This window comes from Ostrea edulis, chromosome 9 (genome assembly GCF_947568905.1).
Source record: "Ostrea edulis chromosome 9, xbOstEdul1.1, whole genome shotgun sequence".
Taxonomy (NCBI): Eukaryota; Metazoa; Mollusca; class Bivalvia; order Ostreida; family Ostreidae; genus Ostrea; species Ostrea edulis.
The window spans coordinates 44,641,340-44,657,647 of NC_079172.1; the positions used below are offsets into that span (position 1 = coordinate 44,641,340).

The following is a 16,308-nucleotide window of genomic DNA, read 5'->3' on the forward strand; positions in this document are numbered from 1 at the left end:
ATTGATTGATTGAGGTTTTTCGCCGTTTTGACAATATTTCAGCCATTTTACGGCGGTTAACTAATTTAATTATGTTTGCTTGTGAGTGTTTGAGTTTCCCTGACGGCCCCCAGTGAGCCTACTCTTTTTCGAACATCAGGGAAACGATTTTTTGCGTGCCAAGGGGGTTGTGATCCTTGACACGGGACACCCTTTAACGTCCCATCCGAATGACATAAAAGTTAAAAATATATAAACAGGTTAAAAACCAAACAATTCGTGTATATAAACAGTTGTATTATGAAAGTTTTCAAATTTTTCTGTAAAAGTCGCATTCTTGCAAATATTGTATAATAAATGATAGTCGATATTTGTAAAAAAGTTTTTTCATTGATTGTACACTATTAAAAAGTCTATTTCGTATGGGCGTAAAATCACTACATTCTAAAAGAATGTGATGTATAGTTAATGGACAGTCACAAGATATGCATTCAGGCTGAGGTTCACTGTTTAGTAGGTGCGAATGTGTCAATTTTGAATGTCCGATGCGTATTCATAAAATAATCATTTCGTCTTGGCGTTCCATTACGATGTTACACGATTTGTTTACTTTGTTTTGAATAGAATATAGTTTCTGTCACAGAAATCCCAATAGATTTGCCAAAGAGAATTAATATATAGTTTTATGAAATATTTAAAATCAGTGTATGGAATTTTTTAAAGTCTACAATATCACCTTGAAGTGCATTTTTGGCCGCTTTGGTGTTGCCATGGATAGCAATGTGACTTGGGATTCAGCAGAACTCAACTATTTTACCTTGTTTAGTAAAAAAATATAGTACCGGTGTAAGATATCTAAAATATATGGATGATCAATATTCATGTTGTTTATTGACTGAAGACATGATAGGGAGTCTGAGAATATAGTAAAATGTTTGTCATTAGAAGTTTTTATGTATTCAAACGCAAGCTGAATAGCCTTTGCTTCGGCGGTATAAATTGTTGCTGCATTTGGAAGTCGTGCAGAGAAAACGTCGTTTGTGATTACTGCAGCAGCAGCGACTTTATTTTGGTCTTTTGAACCATCTGTATAGATATCAGTTGTAGTATGTTTGGATTGTTTTATTTCGGATAATTGTTGCTTGAAAATGGCGGAATTCGTTGATTTTTGAATTCAGAAAGTGATTGTCTACTTTGGGTTTTAGTAGTTTCCATGGTGGTATTTCAGAAGGTGATGAGCGTTTTACGATGTCCAAAGGTAGGTTAGAATCACGTATATTTTTTTAACTCGTAGACCAATTGATCTTATGCACTTCTTGTTTTTGTTATATAAATGTTCAAACTGCGGATGGAAAACATAATTAAATGCAGGATTGTCAGTGTTAGCTTTTAATTTAACAATATATGGTAATGTAAGTTTTATTCTACGTAGATCGAGAGGTGGTTCGTTGGCCTCAAAATATAAACTATTTACCACTGTCATGATCGTGTGCAGGATTGGACAAAACAAGATGGCAGACGGCATTTCCAAACAAAGGTAGGCTCTTAAAACTCTTCATTTTACCGACTTATTAGACGACGAATTTATGAATTTAAAACACTGCCTGGCCAGGGAGGCATCATTAAGTTGATTGGTTGTTGGAATTCTTACTCATGTACACGTACAACTCTAAATTCATTGATCGAAGTTGACGATGTTGCCTCGATAGAATTCGAAGCGGGCGAAGATGTTTCTAATCATGTTTTCATGTATTTTAAGAAAGATACTTTCGGTAAAATAGACTCTGCACATATCTTTTGATGAAAACTTGAACCAGTGTATGCGATTTGTCCCTTAAATTGCCTTGGTTAGATAGATATCTTGACTTGAACATTTGCTAATGTGCAGGATTGGACTATGGTCGTTTCCACGATAAACGTGCCGGATTGGACCTCGATTTTGGTTCAGAATTGGACCCTCTTTTTATCTTTATTTTCAAAATCCTTTATATTTTCGAATCTCGACTTCACTTTATCATATTTTAGTTTGATTAATGTAGCTTATTAGATTCTCAGACATTTCCAACATGACCATGGTGTATTTTGAATTTTTTTTTACTGTTATCAAATTACATCGTCGTTTAAGTTCCCAACGATGACAATTGCTACTGTAAAAATATTCATTCGCTATCTCCTTCAAATTGAACCAATATAGCAGATCTATACATGAATCAACAATCTTTGCTTACGACCAGATGCAACGTTGACTGTTCGTATCCAGGATATATAAGGCCATTTTTACCTATAAAACACGTGAGAAATTATCATCATTTTATAATTCTCTGTAACAATATAAATTCGACGTTTCCTGAATTCAGTTAACCCGCACATATTCCCTAATTCCAAACTCTGTTATATAAATTTTCTCCTTTGTTTCAGGTATCAAGCCCTAGAACTTCATTCCATGAGATGGGTACACTTCGAATGTGCGAAATTTGTGGTGAGGAATTCAAAGACCAATTCTGAATTGCGTAGGCATGTAAAAAGGAAACATCCATCTGAGAAATTGTCTTCGTTTGTGACCAGTGCAACACACGCTTTTGCACATTATAAAAGAAACACGAAGTAAAAAAAATTACATTGTTTTCTGAATACACGAGTTGCATACATATACCATGGCAGACGTTTTATATATCCGTTTATGTACATTATGAAACGATTATTTTTACGGTATTATGCTTTGTTTTACAGAGATACTACTAATCTTTTACATTGCATTTTACACATGTTGATTTATCATTTCATTGAACCAGAAGTGTTCGTAAGTTTTACTTGTTATTAAATATATTTCAATGTTATTGCGTTTGTATTGAACTGATAACAACTAGTGAAAAAATTGCATTGAAGAGTAACCTTTCATCTGAGCAGCAAATATTGAAGAAGAAAAAACACCATGGACAAAACTGCTTTTCATCTAGGTTCATATTTCAGCTACAGGAGTGATATTGCGAATTTCTGAGAAAATATCCTTTTTATTTTCTTTCATCAGTATATGAACTATATGGTTGAATTCAATGTAATTACAAGAAACGAAAGGTTTTAAAATACAAAAATGCTGATATTTACTACATTCCAACAAACACTTTTACCGTAAGTAATTATCCTTGTAAGTGAGGATTTCAGCAGAAGCATATATATGAAAGGCACAAGTGCATGTGGACAGATGATTAAGTATTGAAAACATGAACACCTCAACATCTTATTGTCTTTATTGTCATTGAACAGCTTTGTGAAATGTAAACCATCATGCCTGAAGAGATTATTATACGTCAAACCATGCTTAGTTTTAATAATTCCATGCAGATATCACAAATGTTAAGTGGTTGGGAATCGAACATAGTCTACATGTGTATATACAATATAAATGTATTTGCTTCTGCAAAATGAAGACGTTTCAACATGTTGATCTTCGAGAACAAGGCTCCTTCTAACGTGTGGCAGAACTTTAGATTCATGTGCGTGGTAAAATTCTCAAACACTTAAAGATTTTCGAGCCAGCTGGCTCTTTCGTTTTACTGATAGTTCCTTGCTCCACGTGCTCTTTTAGGTTTGTCAAAACCATGGTTTTAGTAGGAGACATAAAATAGAACACACTTCATTCACTTGCAACTTTTAAGCTTAAGGAAGTCCGCTCCTGACTGGATCTGTAAGAAAAAAAAATGCATGTATTTAAGAAAGGATCCAATCCTGAACCAACATCGAGATCCAATCCGGCACGTTTATCGTAGAAACGACCGTAGTCCAATCCTGCACATTAGCAAATGTTTAAGTCAAGATATTTATTTAACCAAGGCAATTTAAGAGACAAGTCGCACACACGTATTCAAATTCTCATCCAAAGATATGTGCAGTCTATTTTACCGAAATTATCTTTCTCAAAATGTATGAAAATATGATTAGAAACATCTTCACCCGTTTCAAATTCTATTGAGGTAACATCGTCAACTTCGATCAATGAATTTAGAGTTGTATGTGTACATGAGTAAGAATTCCAACAACCAATCAACTTAATGATGCCTCCCTGGCCAGGCAGTGTTTTAAATTCATAAATTCGTCGTCTAATAAGTCGGTGAAATAAAGATTTTTAAGAGCCTACCTTTGTTTGGAACTGCCGTCTGCCATCTTGTTTTGTCCAATCCTGCACAGGATCATGACAGTGTTTACAGGAGAGGTTCGAAAAGCTCCTGTGCACAGTCGAAGTCCTTGATGGTGAATGGCATCGAGGGCTTTGATATAGGATGTTCTTGCAGCACCATATACTGTACAGCCGTAGTCTACTTTAGATGGGATTAGAGAGCGATACAGATGTAGAAGAGTATTTATATCTATAATTAAGAGCTTTTGTACATTTCTCTTTGAGCATTGCTATATGCGGATTAAAAGAAAGTTTATTATAAAAAATGACACCTAAAAACTTTAACTCTTTTACAACTTTAATTGGAGTACCATCTAATTGCAATTTAGGATCATCGTGGTGTTTTCGCTCAGAACAGAAATGTATGCATGCAGTTTTAGTTTTGGAAAATTCAAAACCATTTACATCAGCCCAATTTTGGATTTTGTTTAGACAAAGCTGTAGTTTTTGCTCAATGAAGTTCATGTTTTTAGATTTATAACAGAGAACAAAGTCATAGACATATAAACTTCCATGGAAGTCGTTTTTAAGAACGTCAGCTAGACTGTTTATTTTTAGACTAAATAATGTAACTGATAAAATACTTCCTTGTGGCACGCCCATTTCTTGTTCGAAATTGTCTGAAAATGTAGATCCTAGGCAAACATTGAAATGTCTATCACTTAAAAAAATCTTGATGAAGTTTGGTAAATGCCCTTTACGGCCTATATTATGAAGATCTTTTAAGATACCGTATTTCCATGTGGCATCATATGCTTTTTCTAAATCAAAAAATATATAGAGACGACATGCTCTTTGTTAACAAAGGCATCTCGGATATAGGTTTCAAGTCTTACCAACTGGTCGATTGTATATCAGTTAGAATGTTATTGGTTTCGAGAAACCATACCAAGCGTTCATTGATCATCCGTTCCATGGTTTTACATACACAGCTTGTTGAGGCTATTGGTCGATAATTATTAGGATCTGAGCGATCCTTTCCCTGTTTTGGAATAGGAATAATTGTAGCCTGTGACCAGGAAGATGGGAGATTACCACTTTCCCAGATGATGTTAAACTTTTGCAGAAAACATTCTTTGGTAGGTTTAGGAAGATGTTTTATGATTTGATAATGGATCTGATCCGGGCCTACAGCTGTATCATGAGACTTTTCTAGAGATTTCAACAACTCATCATACGTAAATGGTTCGTTGTAACACTCACTGGTTTCAGATGTAAAATCCAGAGTTTTCTGTTCCGCTTTACTTTTATTTGAAATAAAATTTGGGCTCATGTTGTCTTTTGATGAGTTTTTAGAAATAGTATTAACTATACTGTAACAGATCTTTCTTATCTGTGACTATTTGATTTCCTACCTTTAGGTGTTGATGTTTTTACCGGAACCTTTTCCTTTTATTTTCCTATATTTTGGCGCCAATAACTAAGGGGATGTCCTCACTCAGTATGATTTCATAGCCACCGTCTTCCTACAGGAAGTTTATTTGATTTTGTCAACTTATTGTCACTGTATTCTTTCTCTCTCTCTTCTTTTAGCTTTGGACTTTATTTCCATACAATCTACTTAATTTCTAAAATGGTTTGTATATCGTTTACATGGAAAGCAATATTTGTATTATTTTCTTTCTTACTGTGTTGTTACGGCGGGATTTTACCACTCGCATCCGGATGCAGAATGAATTTCGTTGTGGCATAACATATTCATCAATATGAAATATATTAAAATAGGACCTGCAAATGTTCAAGAGTGTAAGCTTTTGCCATCTTGACTTGGTATGTGCCAAGAGTCAAGCTACGGATTTCATCTTCGGTGAATCTAGTGCAACGTCCATGGCGTCCAGCTTCCTCCACGAGTAGGACCTTTAATCCCATCCTTCCGTCTCTACGCGGACGCGCATCTCGTTCGTTTGACGGGAGAGGTGAAGCATTCAGCAATGCCAGACGATGGGCTAAATATGAAAAAGAACTTGATACATTGTCAGAATGGGTTAAAAGCATAAGAAGGATATTAAAATCCCGCATTAGACACATGAAAACAAAAGTACGTACCATCTATCCTTCTGTGTTTAGTAAATCAGAAGTGATAAAAGAATTACATGTAGATAGGTTGCATGAGGAATATGTTTTGGTTCCAGCTGAGAAAGCTAGTAACAACATTGTCTTTGTTTGTAAGGCTCATTATTACAACTGTATTTTAAACGAACTTGGCATTAATTCCACTTTTGGTAATCATACTTATACTCCAACTGCCCTTTCAAAAGATGAAATTCTTCAAAACCATGCTTCAGTTTTAGACACATTTAATGTTCTAGTCAATGGGTCGAATGAATATGAGTTACCGTACCTATACTGGATTCCTAAACTACATAAAAAACCTTAGAAACAAAGATGCATTGCTGGATCCAATAAGTGCTCTACCAAGCCCCTATCTTTGCTCCTCACGAAAATGTTAACAGCTGTGAAGGAGAAACTTCAAACCACAGGGGCTAAGCCCGTTTTGGGCCTGAACTCTGTGATACCATAAATATAGAAAGGGGTCTAACTCTGACACATGTGTCATGTCTATCTTTTCTAACTATGGTGTACTTTATATCTATAATGATTTGTTTTCTTTGTTTTTTAGTCCCTTAAGAACTTTTACTCATAGAGAGTAAAACTTATGGGCCACAATTTAAGAACCATGTACTGCAGGCCATAACAGTGAGGGTTCTTAACACGCTAACGCCTGTCGTTACATGATACCTCCTTTTTAAAGGTTTCATCCAAAAGACGCCTCTTTGATGCCCACGCTAAAGTAATGAAATCAGAGTAAAGAAATAAATTATATAATTTGGATGAGGAAACCGGATGAGTCTACATTTCCTTGTGAGTATTGTTCCAGTGTTCACTGAACGATTTGTCTTGGCACCAAATTTCCTTACACCATATTCATGATACTGACCACAACCGCGTCTATTTCTAACACTAACATCGTCCAGAAACAAGATAAATCAACCGCAGATGACACATCCTGTCAGTCAAGGTCATCTAGATTTAAGCCTTGCTCGATTTCCAGGGAAGATACTCTTGAACGTCTATTACATCTGAAAAATCTCGCAATACGAACAAGTCCTTCACAGAACGTGCCAACCTTTCTTTCAAACTTCCGATGGTGTAGCCTGAGTTGGAAAGACGACAGAAATATGCTAGTTCCTCCGAGTGACATTTGAAAGATGAGATATATTTCCAACATTGAAGTTTTTTCTGAATTAACCGGAAGATGCATGCTGATTATGGACAAAAACACAGCGAACGCCAGAAAAATAGTTACAGCAAACGACATCTTCTCCCCGGCTTCCGCGGGTATTACAAATACCAGGAGACTTATCACTCCTAGAAAAACGACTGGTAGGATTAGATTCATGACGTAATACTGTGGTTTACGGCGCAGAGTCAGGGTGAATGTAACCTTAGCATCCGTATCATGTTCAGGAGAAGTCTGAGAAGTTGTATGATCGATGTCCCATACCGAGTTTTGTACATAGTCATAGTAATATATCGGTGCATTCTCCTCATATAAAGTAACATTAACCTCATCCTTCTGGAAACTCCAGCTGCCGAAAGTAATGTTGCAGATCTGAGTGTCGAAAGGAAAGTAGGTTATGTCGATATCACACTTGCTCTCGAATATCTGGTAGGGGTACCAGTAAACCGTTCCGTCTGGTATAACCTCCATATAGTAGAAATCCCCGCCCAATTCCTCGAAAGTATTGACGCCATTCATGAGTACCACGTCAGGAGTCCAAATGTCTTTCTGTTTATAAACAAATGTATTTCTGTTCATAACAGGAAAAAATCGAACTAATGTCGAATATGATGTCAAACTTTTGAAGAATTTTTTTTTTTTTTTTTTTTTTTTTTTTTTTTTTTTACAAATTACTTTAAATTTTGATGATGTATTAATTCAGAGCTTTACAGCAATCGCAAGTTCATTTAATTTGAATATTTAATGATGTTCGTTTGGAAGCTTACATGTACACCTTCTGTAATATAAATATAATCCTATACAGTGCCATACCAGCTGAAATTTTAGTAAGGGTTTCGTTTTAGCAATATTAGCGAGAGTGATGAGATCGCTAAAATTGAATATAGTCAACAATTTATTATATATAGAAGTTTAAAGTTATCTCTTATTGAATTATAAAGTCGCTAAAATTAGCTCTCGCTAAATATTAGCTGCAATAATGTAGCCCTATCCAATTTTTTAATTCTGACGTTTTCGGGATAGGGCTACAATTCCATAGGATCTCCGTAATGGTGCAAAATAATTTTATGAATAACCGATAATAAACTCTATGCATTAGTCCTAAATGTTGTTTACACCAAAAGGAGTACCAACTTTGTGCTCGGGCATGTCTAATAAAGGTGTTTTTCATTAAATATAATGTACAGCATGCAAAATTCTTCGTCTGCTCCGCCATGCTTGTTATCGCGAGATCTCGTAGGTGGATCTAATGAAAAACCTAAACATTGACAATCAGCGCGAAAATGTAGTTACTCGAGCCACTTCGACAAAGAAAGGGAAATCATATTGTTGCAGAAAGAATTTACACTCTGCAGTTCGGTTTTTAACTTGATATTAAATTCAAACCTTTTCAATACCGACGAAATAGCTTTCGCCTCCATACTTGTCCATTGATGTAAATACTACCTTATATGGCATATGCAAATGACTTGACAATCGGAAGTTGAAACTTCAGTACATCAAACATGGCGCACAAATATGAATCGAGAAATTGGAATTCATCGAAATTGTTGAAAACGGTAGAATAGAGCCTCACAAATCTTAAGTTGCAGGTTGTAAATTTATATATTGACTAAGAAACATAGAATATCATTTTATTTACGTAAAGAAAGTCAGGAAATGTTTAGAATGAGCGCAAATGTTGCGGGAGTGAATCACTCCCGCATTTGCACCATTACGGAGATCCTAAGGAGTTGTAGCCCTCTCCCTAAAAAAAAAAAATCAGAGAGGGCTACATTATTGCAGCTAGCTAAATATATACATTTGTACGGAAAAATCGCTAAATTTGAGACCTTGATAGCGCTTGTAACATATTTCTACCTTTGGATGTTAGGCTAGGAAAACAAAGAAGCATGAAATGTATAATCCTACCTGTTTAAAATACAACCTTTCAGTCTCTGTACTACTTTCATCCCACTGAAGGAGCTCGTCCGTCCACGTAATGCCAAGGTGCGCGGTGGTGACTAGTCGTTGCTGGACAGCGTCAACTTCAACAATACTGGACAAATAGAACGCCGTGTAAATATAAATTGTTTCATCCTGATCATAAACAGGGCGGATCTTGTTGGAATAGTCAGCCATCAGCGATTTCTGAAGCTGCTTATAGTCGTCTATGGAACCAGCACAAATTGCGAGAAACTCAAAGAGAGCTAGTAAAAACACAGGATGCGCCATCGTTATATGTACGTCAGTAACTGTATTCTGCAATCTCACAAATACATGACTTATAGATAGAGTCCACTGTGCCATGTCCGCTAGAATGTGATAGATCCTAAATTAATGAATCCGTGCATTACGGTATGTATATTGATTTACACGAAACCATGCTTCGAATCAGGTATCAGAAGTCACAATGCAAGTTTTACATCAACACCCAACCATGGGACATGCTATATAACGGGAGCTTTCTTGTTCAAAATGATTTTGAATTCTGATAATTGTTGAAACAATTTACTGACATATAATCAGTATTTTGTTCTTGTAGTTGGCAGAGAAACATTTTATAGTATGCTTTAATCGAAATAGTTCGGCTACGAGTTTGGTGCTTCTGCCACTGTACATGCAATTAAGTAATCGAAATGTCCTGCTGTCCACCTGACAGCCATCTACTCGTCTTGTATATGATGACTGCATGATGATCTCCGGTGGTGGTAGCCGTGTGGAAAGGGCGCTTCGCAACTGGAAGGACTTGGGTCCGATTTTCCTATCCTGCTGACACGTCAAGACCTTTGATGTTAGTGGTCAGAATCACAGGTCGTTTATATATGAACTTAAAACGGAGGCCCCTTGGCACGGTACAATGTAGGTGTTAGCATGATGGAGTGATGGAAAGCCCTCACTGCTACATCCCCGAGGGCCATACAGTAAAAGATATAGAACTGATGACATCACTATATCCTCGAATGGGACGAACATGTAAAACCAAGTATACACTAATAAAAGTAGCATTGTGAAATTTGTGAGTAACTTTGAAATTCTTTGATTGAATACAATGAATTAATTTGCAATAGATGAAGAGAGTATAATAAAGTTCTATTCAAAATACACGCACATAGAATAGTAAACATTTCATTTAAAATTCACATTTGGCGTATTGTTTTTTCGTCAGATAGATCTATTTGCTTAATATTCAGTTTTGCTTGGAGTTATTTCATCTTAATGCTGCACCACAAATGCTTTTAGATTACTTCATAAACATCAAGCCTAAATAAAGTCCATAAGTCATTGTCTCCCATGACATTACTGCAAGATTACACAATGATTGATTGGTTTTTATAACCCACGTCGGTAATTTTTCACTCTTATTGAGACGTCACCACTAAGTACCAGAACTTTAGGCTTATGTTTAGCGCTAATGACCTTAGTTGGGGTTCTTTATCATGCCAACGCCTGCCGCGACTCGGGACCTCCGTTTTTAAGGTAATATCCGAAAACCCCGTGATTTTCAATTCTAAATGCCGAGCATACTATTTAGCGAAGGAGCAATCACTACCTATTTTAACGTATTAGGTTTTAAGAGGCCTTAAAACCCACGACCTCCCGGTTACGAAGCGAACGCTCTACCACTGATGTACCGCGACCAGTGATTACATTGTGATGTTTTGTAATACACACAAGTCGACATAACTGTACCACATTTAATACTGCTGAATTCTGATTGGTTACACAATACTGTACATGCGCACTAAGCCAAATGTATTTATACAAACGAATGCGGATTCCCCAACTAAGAATAGATTACGCGTACAGATAAAAGTGTAAACATAATATGACATCCCCCTTATGAGATAAAATAGGTTACAAACAATTTGCTTAACTTAGACTGACTGTCTCTCAAAAAATGAAAATCTAAATTTTCAATATTAAATGAATGAAAATAAAGTTGTTACAGTTCATAATGAAAACATTATCTAGTGAGCGGACAAGCACTATTCCAGTTAAGATTCCCTCATTATCTAGTGAGCGGACAAGCACTATTCCAGTTAAGATTCCCTCATTATCTAGTGAGCGGACAAGCACTATTCCAGTTAAGATTCCCTCATTATCTAGTGAGCGGACAAGCACTATTCCAGTTAAGATTCCCTCATTATCTAGTGAGCGGACAAGCACTATTCCAGTTAAGATTCCCTCATTATCTAGTGAGCGGACAAGCACTATTCCAGTTAAGATTCCCTCATTATCTAGTGAGCGGACAAGCACTATTCCAGTTAAGATTCCCTCATTATCTAGTGAGCGGACAAGCACTATTCCAGTTAAGATTCCCTCATTATCTAGTGAGCGGACAAGCACTATTCCAGTTAAGATTCCCTCATTATCTAGTGAGCGGACAAGCACTATTCCAGTTAAGATTCCCTCATTATCTAGTGAGCGGACAAGCACTATTCCAGTTAAGATTCCCTCATTATCTAGTGAGCGGACAAGCACTATTCCAGTTAAGATTCCCTCATTATCTAGTGAGCGGACAAGCACTATTCCAGTTAAGATTCCCTCATTATCTAGTGAGCGGACAAGCACTATTCCAGTTAAGATTCCCTCATTATCTAGTGAGCGGACAAGCACTATTCCAGTTAAGATTCCCTCATTATCTAGTGAGCGGACAAGCACTATTCCAGTTAAGATTCCCTCATTATCTAGTGAGCGGACAAGCACTATTCCAGTTAAGATTCCCTCATTATCTAGTGAGCGGACAAGCACTATTCCAGTTAAGATTCCCTCATTATCTAGTGAGCGGACAAGCACTATTCCAGTTAAGATTCCCTCATTATCTAGTGAGCGGACAAGCACTATTCCAGTTAAGATTCCCTCATTATCTAGTGAGCGGACAAGCACTATTCCAGTTAAGATTCCCTCATTATCTAGTGAGCGGACAAGCACTATTCCAGTTAAGATTCCCTCATTATCTAGTGAGCGGACAAGCACTATTCCAGTTAAGATTCCCTCATTATCTAGTGAGCGGACAAGCACTATTCCAGTTAAGATTCCCTCATTATCTAGTGAGCGGACAAGCACTATTCCAGTTAAGATTCCCTCATTATCTAGTGAGCGGACAAGCACTATTCCAGTTAAGATTCCCTCATTATCTAGTGAGCGGACAAGCACTATTCCAGTTAAGATTCCCTCATTATCTAGTGAGCGGACAAGCACTATTCCAGTTAAGATTCCCTCATTATCTAGTGAGCGGACAAGCACTATTCCAGTTAAGATTCCCTCATTATCTAGTGAGCGGACAAGCACTATTCCAGTTAAGATTCCCTCATTATCTAGTGAGCGGACAAGCACTATTCCAGTTAAGATTCCCTCATTATCTAGTGAGCGGACAAGCACTATTCCAGTTAAGATTCCCTCATTATCTAGTGAGCGGACAAGCACTATTCCAGTTAAGATTCCCTCATTATCTAGTGAGCGGACAAGCACTATTCCAGTTAAGATTCCCTCATTATCTAGTGAGCGGACAAGCACTATTCCAGTTAAGATTCCCTCATTATCTAGTGAGCGGACAAGCACTATTCCAGTTAAGATTCCCTCATTATCTAGTGAGCGGACAAGCACTATTCCAGTTAAGATTCCCTCATTATCTAGTGAGCGGACAAGCACTATTCCAGTTAAGATTCCCTCATTATCTAGTGAGCGGACAAGCACTATTCCAGTTAAGATTCCCTCATTATCTAGTGAGCGGACAAGCACTATTCCAGTTAAGATTCCCTCATTATCTAGTGAGCGGACAAGCACTATTCCAGTTAAGATTCCCTCATTATCTAGTGAGCGGACAAGCACTATTCCAGTTAAGATTCCCTCATTATCTAGTGAGCGGACAAGCACTATTCCAGTTAAGATTCCCTCATTATCTAGTGAGCGGACAAGCACTATTCCAGTTAAGATTCCCTCATTATCTAGTGAGCGGACAAGCACTATTCCAGTTAAGATTCCCTCATTATCTAGTGAGCGGACAAGCACTATTCCAGTTAAGATTCCCTCATTATCTAGTGAGCGGACAAGCACTATTCCAGTTAAGATTCCCTCATTATCTAGTGAGCGGACAAGCACTATTCCAGTTAAGATTCCCTCATTATCTAGTGAGCGGACAAGCACTATTCCAGTTAAGATTCCCTCATTATCTAGTGAGCGGACAAGCACTATTCCAGTTAAGATTCCCTCATTATCTAGTGAGCGGACAAGCACTATTCCAGTTAAGATTCCCTCATTATCTAGTGAGCGGACAAGCACTATTCCAGTTAAGATTCCCTCATTATCTAGTGAGCGGACAAGCACTATTCCAGTTAAGATTCCCTCATTATCTAGTGAGCGGACAAGCACTATTCCAGTTAAGATTCCCTCATTATCTAGTGAGCGGACAAGCACTATTCCAGTTAAGATTCCCTCATTATCTAGTGAGCGGACAAGCACTATTCCAGTTAAGATTCCCTCATTATCTAGTGAGCGGACAAGCACTATTCCAGTTAAGATTCCCTCATTATCTAGTGAGCGGACAAGCACTATTCCAGTTAAGATTCCCTCATTATCTAGTGAGCGGACAAGCACTATTCCAGTTAAGATTCCCTCATTATCTAGTGAGCGGACAAGCACTATTCCAGTTAAGATTCCCTCATTATCTAGTGAGCGGACAAGCACTATTCCAGTTAAGATTCCCTCATTATCTAGTGAGCGGACAAGCACTATTCCAGTTAAGATTCCCTCATTATCTAGTGAGCGGACAAGCACTATTCCAGTTAAGATTCCCTCATTATCTAGTGAGCGGACAAGCACTATTCCAGTTAAGATTCCCTCATTATCTAGTGAGCGGACAAGCACTATTCCAGTTAAGATTCCCTCATTATCTAGTGAGCGGACAAGCACTATTCCAGTTAAGATTCCCTCATTATCTAGTGAGCGGACAAGCACTATTCCAGTTAAGATTCCCTCATTATCTAGTGAGCGGACAAGCACTATTCCAGTTAAGATTCCCTCATTATCTAGTGAGCGGACAAGCACTATTCCAGTTAAGATTCCCTCATTATCTAGTGAGCGGACAAGCACTATTCCAGTTAAGATTCCCTCATTATCTAGTGAGCGGACAAGCACTATTTCAGTTAAGATTCCCTCATTATCTAGTGAGCGGACAAGCACTATTCCAGTTAAGATTCCCTCATTATCTAGTGAGCGGACAAGCACTATTTCAGTTAAGATTCCCTCATTGAATAAAGTGATCGTCCCTGAACCTTGCTGGTTTCACGATTGTTCTTTTAGGTCTTGGACTCGGAACTTGCTGTTCGGCACGGCCTTCGGGTTGTTCATTCTGACTTTTCGGTAACAAGATGTGATCTTCCTCGTCTGCAATCGGAATCGGTTCTTCTTTAGTTTTCATTATATGTTTACGATTTCTTCTTAATGTTTGTTCACTTTCTGTTGATATAATGTACGATCTTGATGAGTTGTGTTTTTCCACAATAACAGCTGGTTCCCAAGTTTTGCCATATCTATATCGCACTGGATCTCCGAGTTCGAGCGGTTTCATATCCTTTGCACTTTTGTCGTAATACAGTTTTTGCTTTTGTTGTCTCTGTTTCAGCATCATTTTCGCATTTTCCGGTGTTTTCGGTTCAAGAAGTTTCGGATTGGTCGGTATGATGTCTCTAAGCATTCTTCCCATTAACAGTTGAGCAGGAGAAAAGTCCATCCCTGTCACAGGTGTGTTTCTGTACTCTAATAGAGCAATACATTCATCTTTTCCTTCTGCATGTGCTTTATTTCACGGTCTGAATGCTTCTCTCTGCCATCCCATTCGACTGACTATGCGTTGGACTTGACGTTGACAGTTTAATGTTGTACTCCTTGGTGAACGTTTTAAAGAAATGACTGTTGAATGGCATATTGTCGGAAACTATTTCCTCGGGAATTCCATGAACTGAGAAAATAGCTTTCAAATTGTTCACAACTGACTGTGCATTTGTTCCTTGCAGCAGCCTTATTTCAACAAATTTCGAGTAATAATCAACTACCAGAACATAATTCCGAGATTTATATTCAAAATTGTCAATTCCAACTTTTTCCCACGGTCGCGCAGGGATTTCGTGTTGGATCAAAGTTTCTTTCTGATTTTGTCGTTTGAATTTATTACAAATAGAGCACTGGCTACAAATCATTTCTATATCTGCAAACATGTTTGGCCAATAAAGGGACTGCTTTGCTCTTGATTTGCACTTCTCCATTCCCAAATGGCTTTCATGAATTTTGCTGAGTACATAATTTCTTTGTTCCAACGGTACAATAATCCGGTCTCCGACAAACATCAAGTTGTCTGCTTCATGGATTTCTGCCATGTAATTCCAATACGGTCGGATACTTTCCGGAAGATTCTTCTTGTGGTGTGGCCATCCTTCCTCCAAAATTGTTTTTAAATTCATTAGTTCCGGATCACGCATTGTCGCATTTCAGACAGTTTGTCGTCACTGATTGGCAAATTTTGGATCAATGTGTGTATCATTATATCCATTTCTTCATCGAGTTCTTGCTTTGAGTCGTTTTCATTTACGAATGCGCGTGAAAGTGTGTCGGCCACATACATGAATTTTCCCGGTGTGTATTTGAGATCTAAATCATACTTCTGGAGCCTGAGCAACATCCGTTGTAAACGTGGTGGAGCTCTGTGAAGTGGTTTTGATTTAATTGCCTCTAACGGTTTGTGGTCGGTCTGCACTAACACTTTTTTGCCATATATGTACTGATTGAATTTCTCACAGGCGAATACAACAGCAAGTAGCTCCTTTTCTATCTGCGCATAATTTTTCTCCGCGTCCGTCATAGATTTCGACGCATACGCAATTACTTTTCCATTCTGTAAAAGACAGGATCCAATTCCACTTTGAGATGCATCAGT

At 37.6% G+C, this 16,308-nt stretch overlaps 1 protein-coding gene, 1 long non-coding RNA gene and 1 pseudogene across 2 annotated transcripts; all 3 read right to left on the reverse strand.

Moving 5' to 3' along the window:
- Positions 1-3,212: 3,212 nt before the first annotated feature.
- LOC130050174 (uncharacterized) lies at positions 3,213-4,160 on the reverse strand. Its single transcript, XR_008798586.1, has 2 exons — positions 4,115-4,160; positions 3,213-3,662 (listed from the first exon to the last, which is right to left on the reverse strand). It is a non-coding gene; the product is annotated as an uncharacterized LOC130050174 (long non-coding RNA).
- Positions 4,161-7,067: 2,907 nt separating this feature from the next.
- Positions 7,068-9,600, reverse strand: LOC125658233 (acetylcholine receptor subunit delta-like; annotated as a pseudogene).
- A 5,575-nt stretch (positions 9,601-15,175) lies between these two features.
- Positions 15,176-15,835, reverse strand: LOC125660122 (uncharacterized protein K02A2.6-like). Its single transcript, XM_048891962.2, has one exon. The coding sequence runs from the start codon at positions 15,833-15,835 to the stop codon at positions 15,176-15,178; it is 660 nt and encodes a 219-aa protein (XP_048747919.2).
- Between the last annotated feature and the right edge of the window lie 473 nt (positions 15,836-16,308).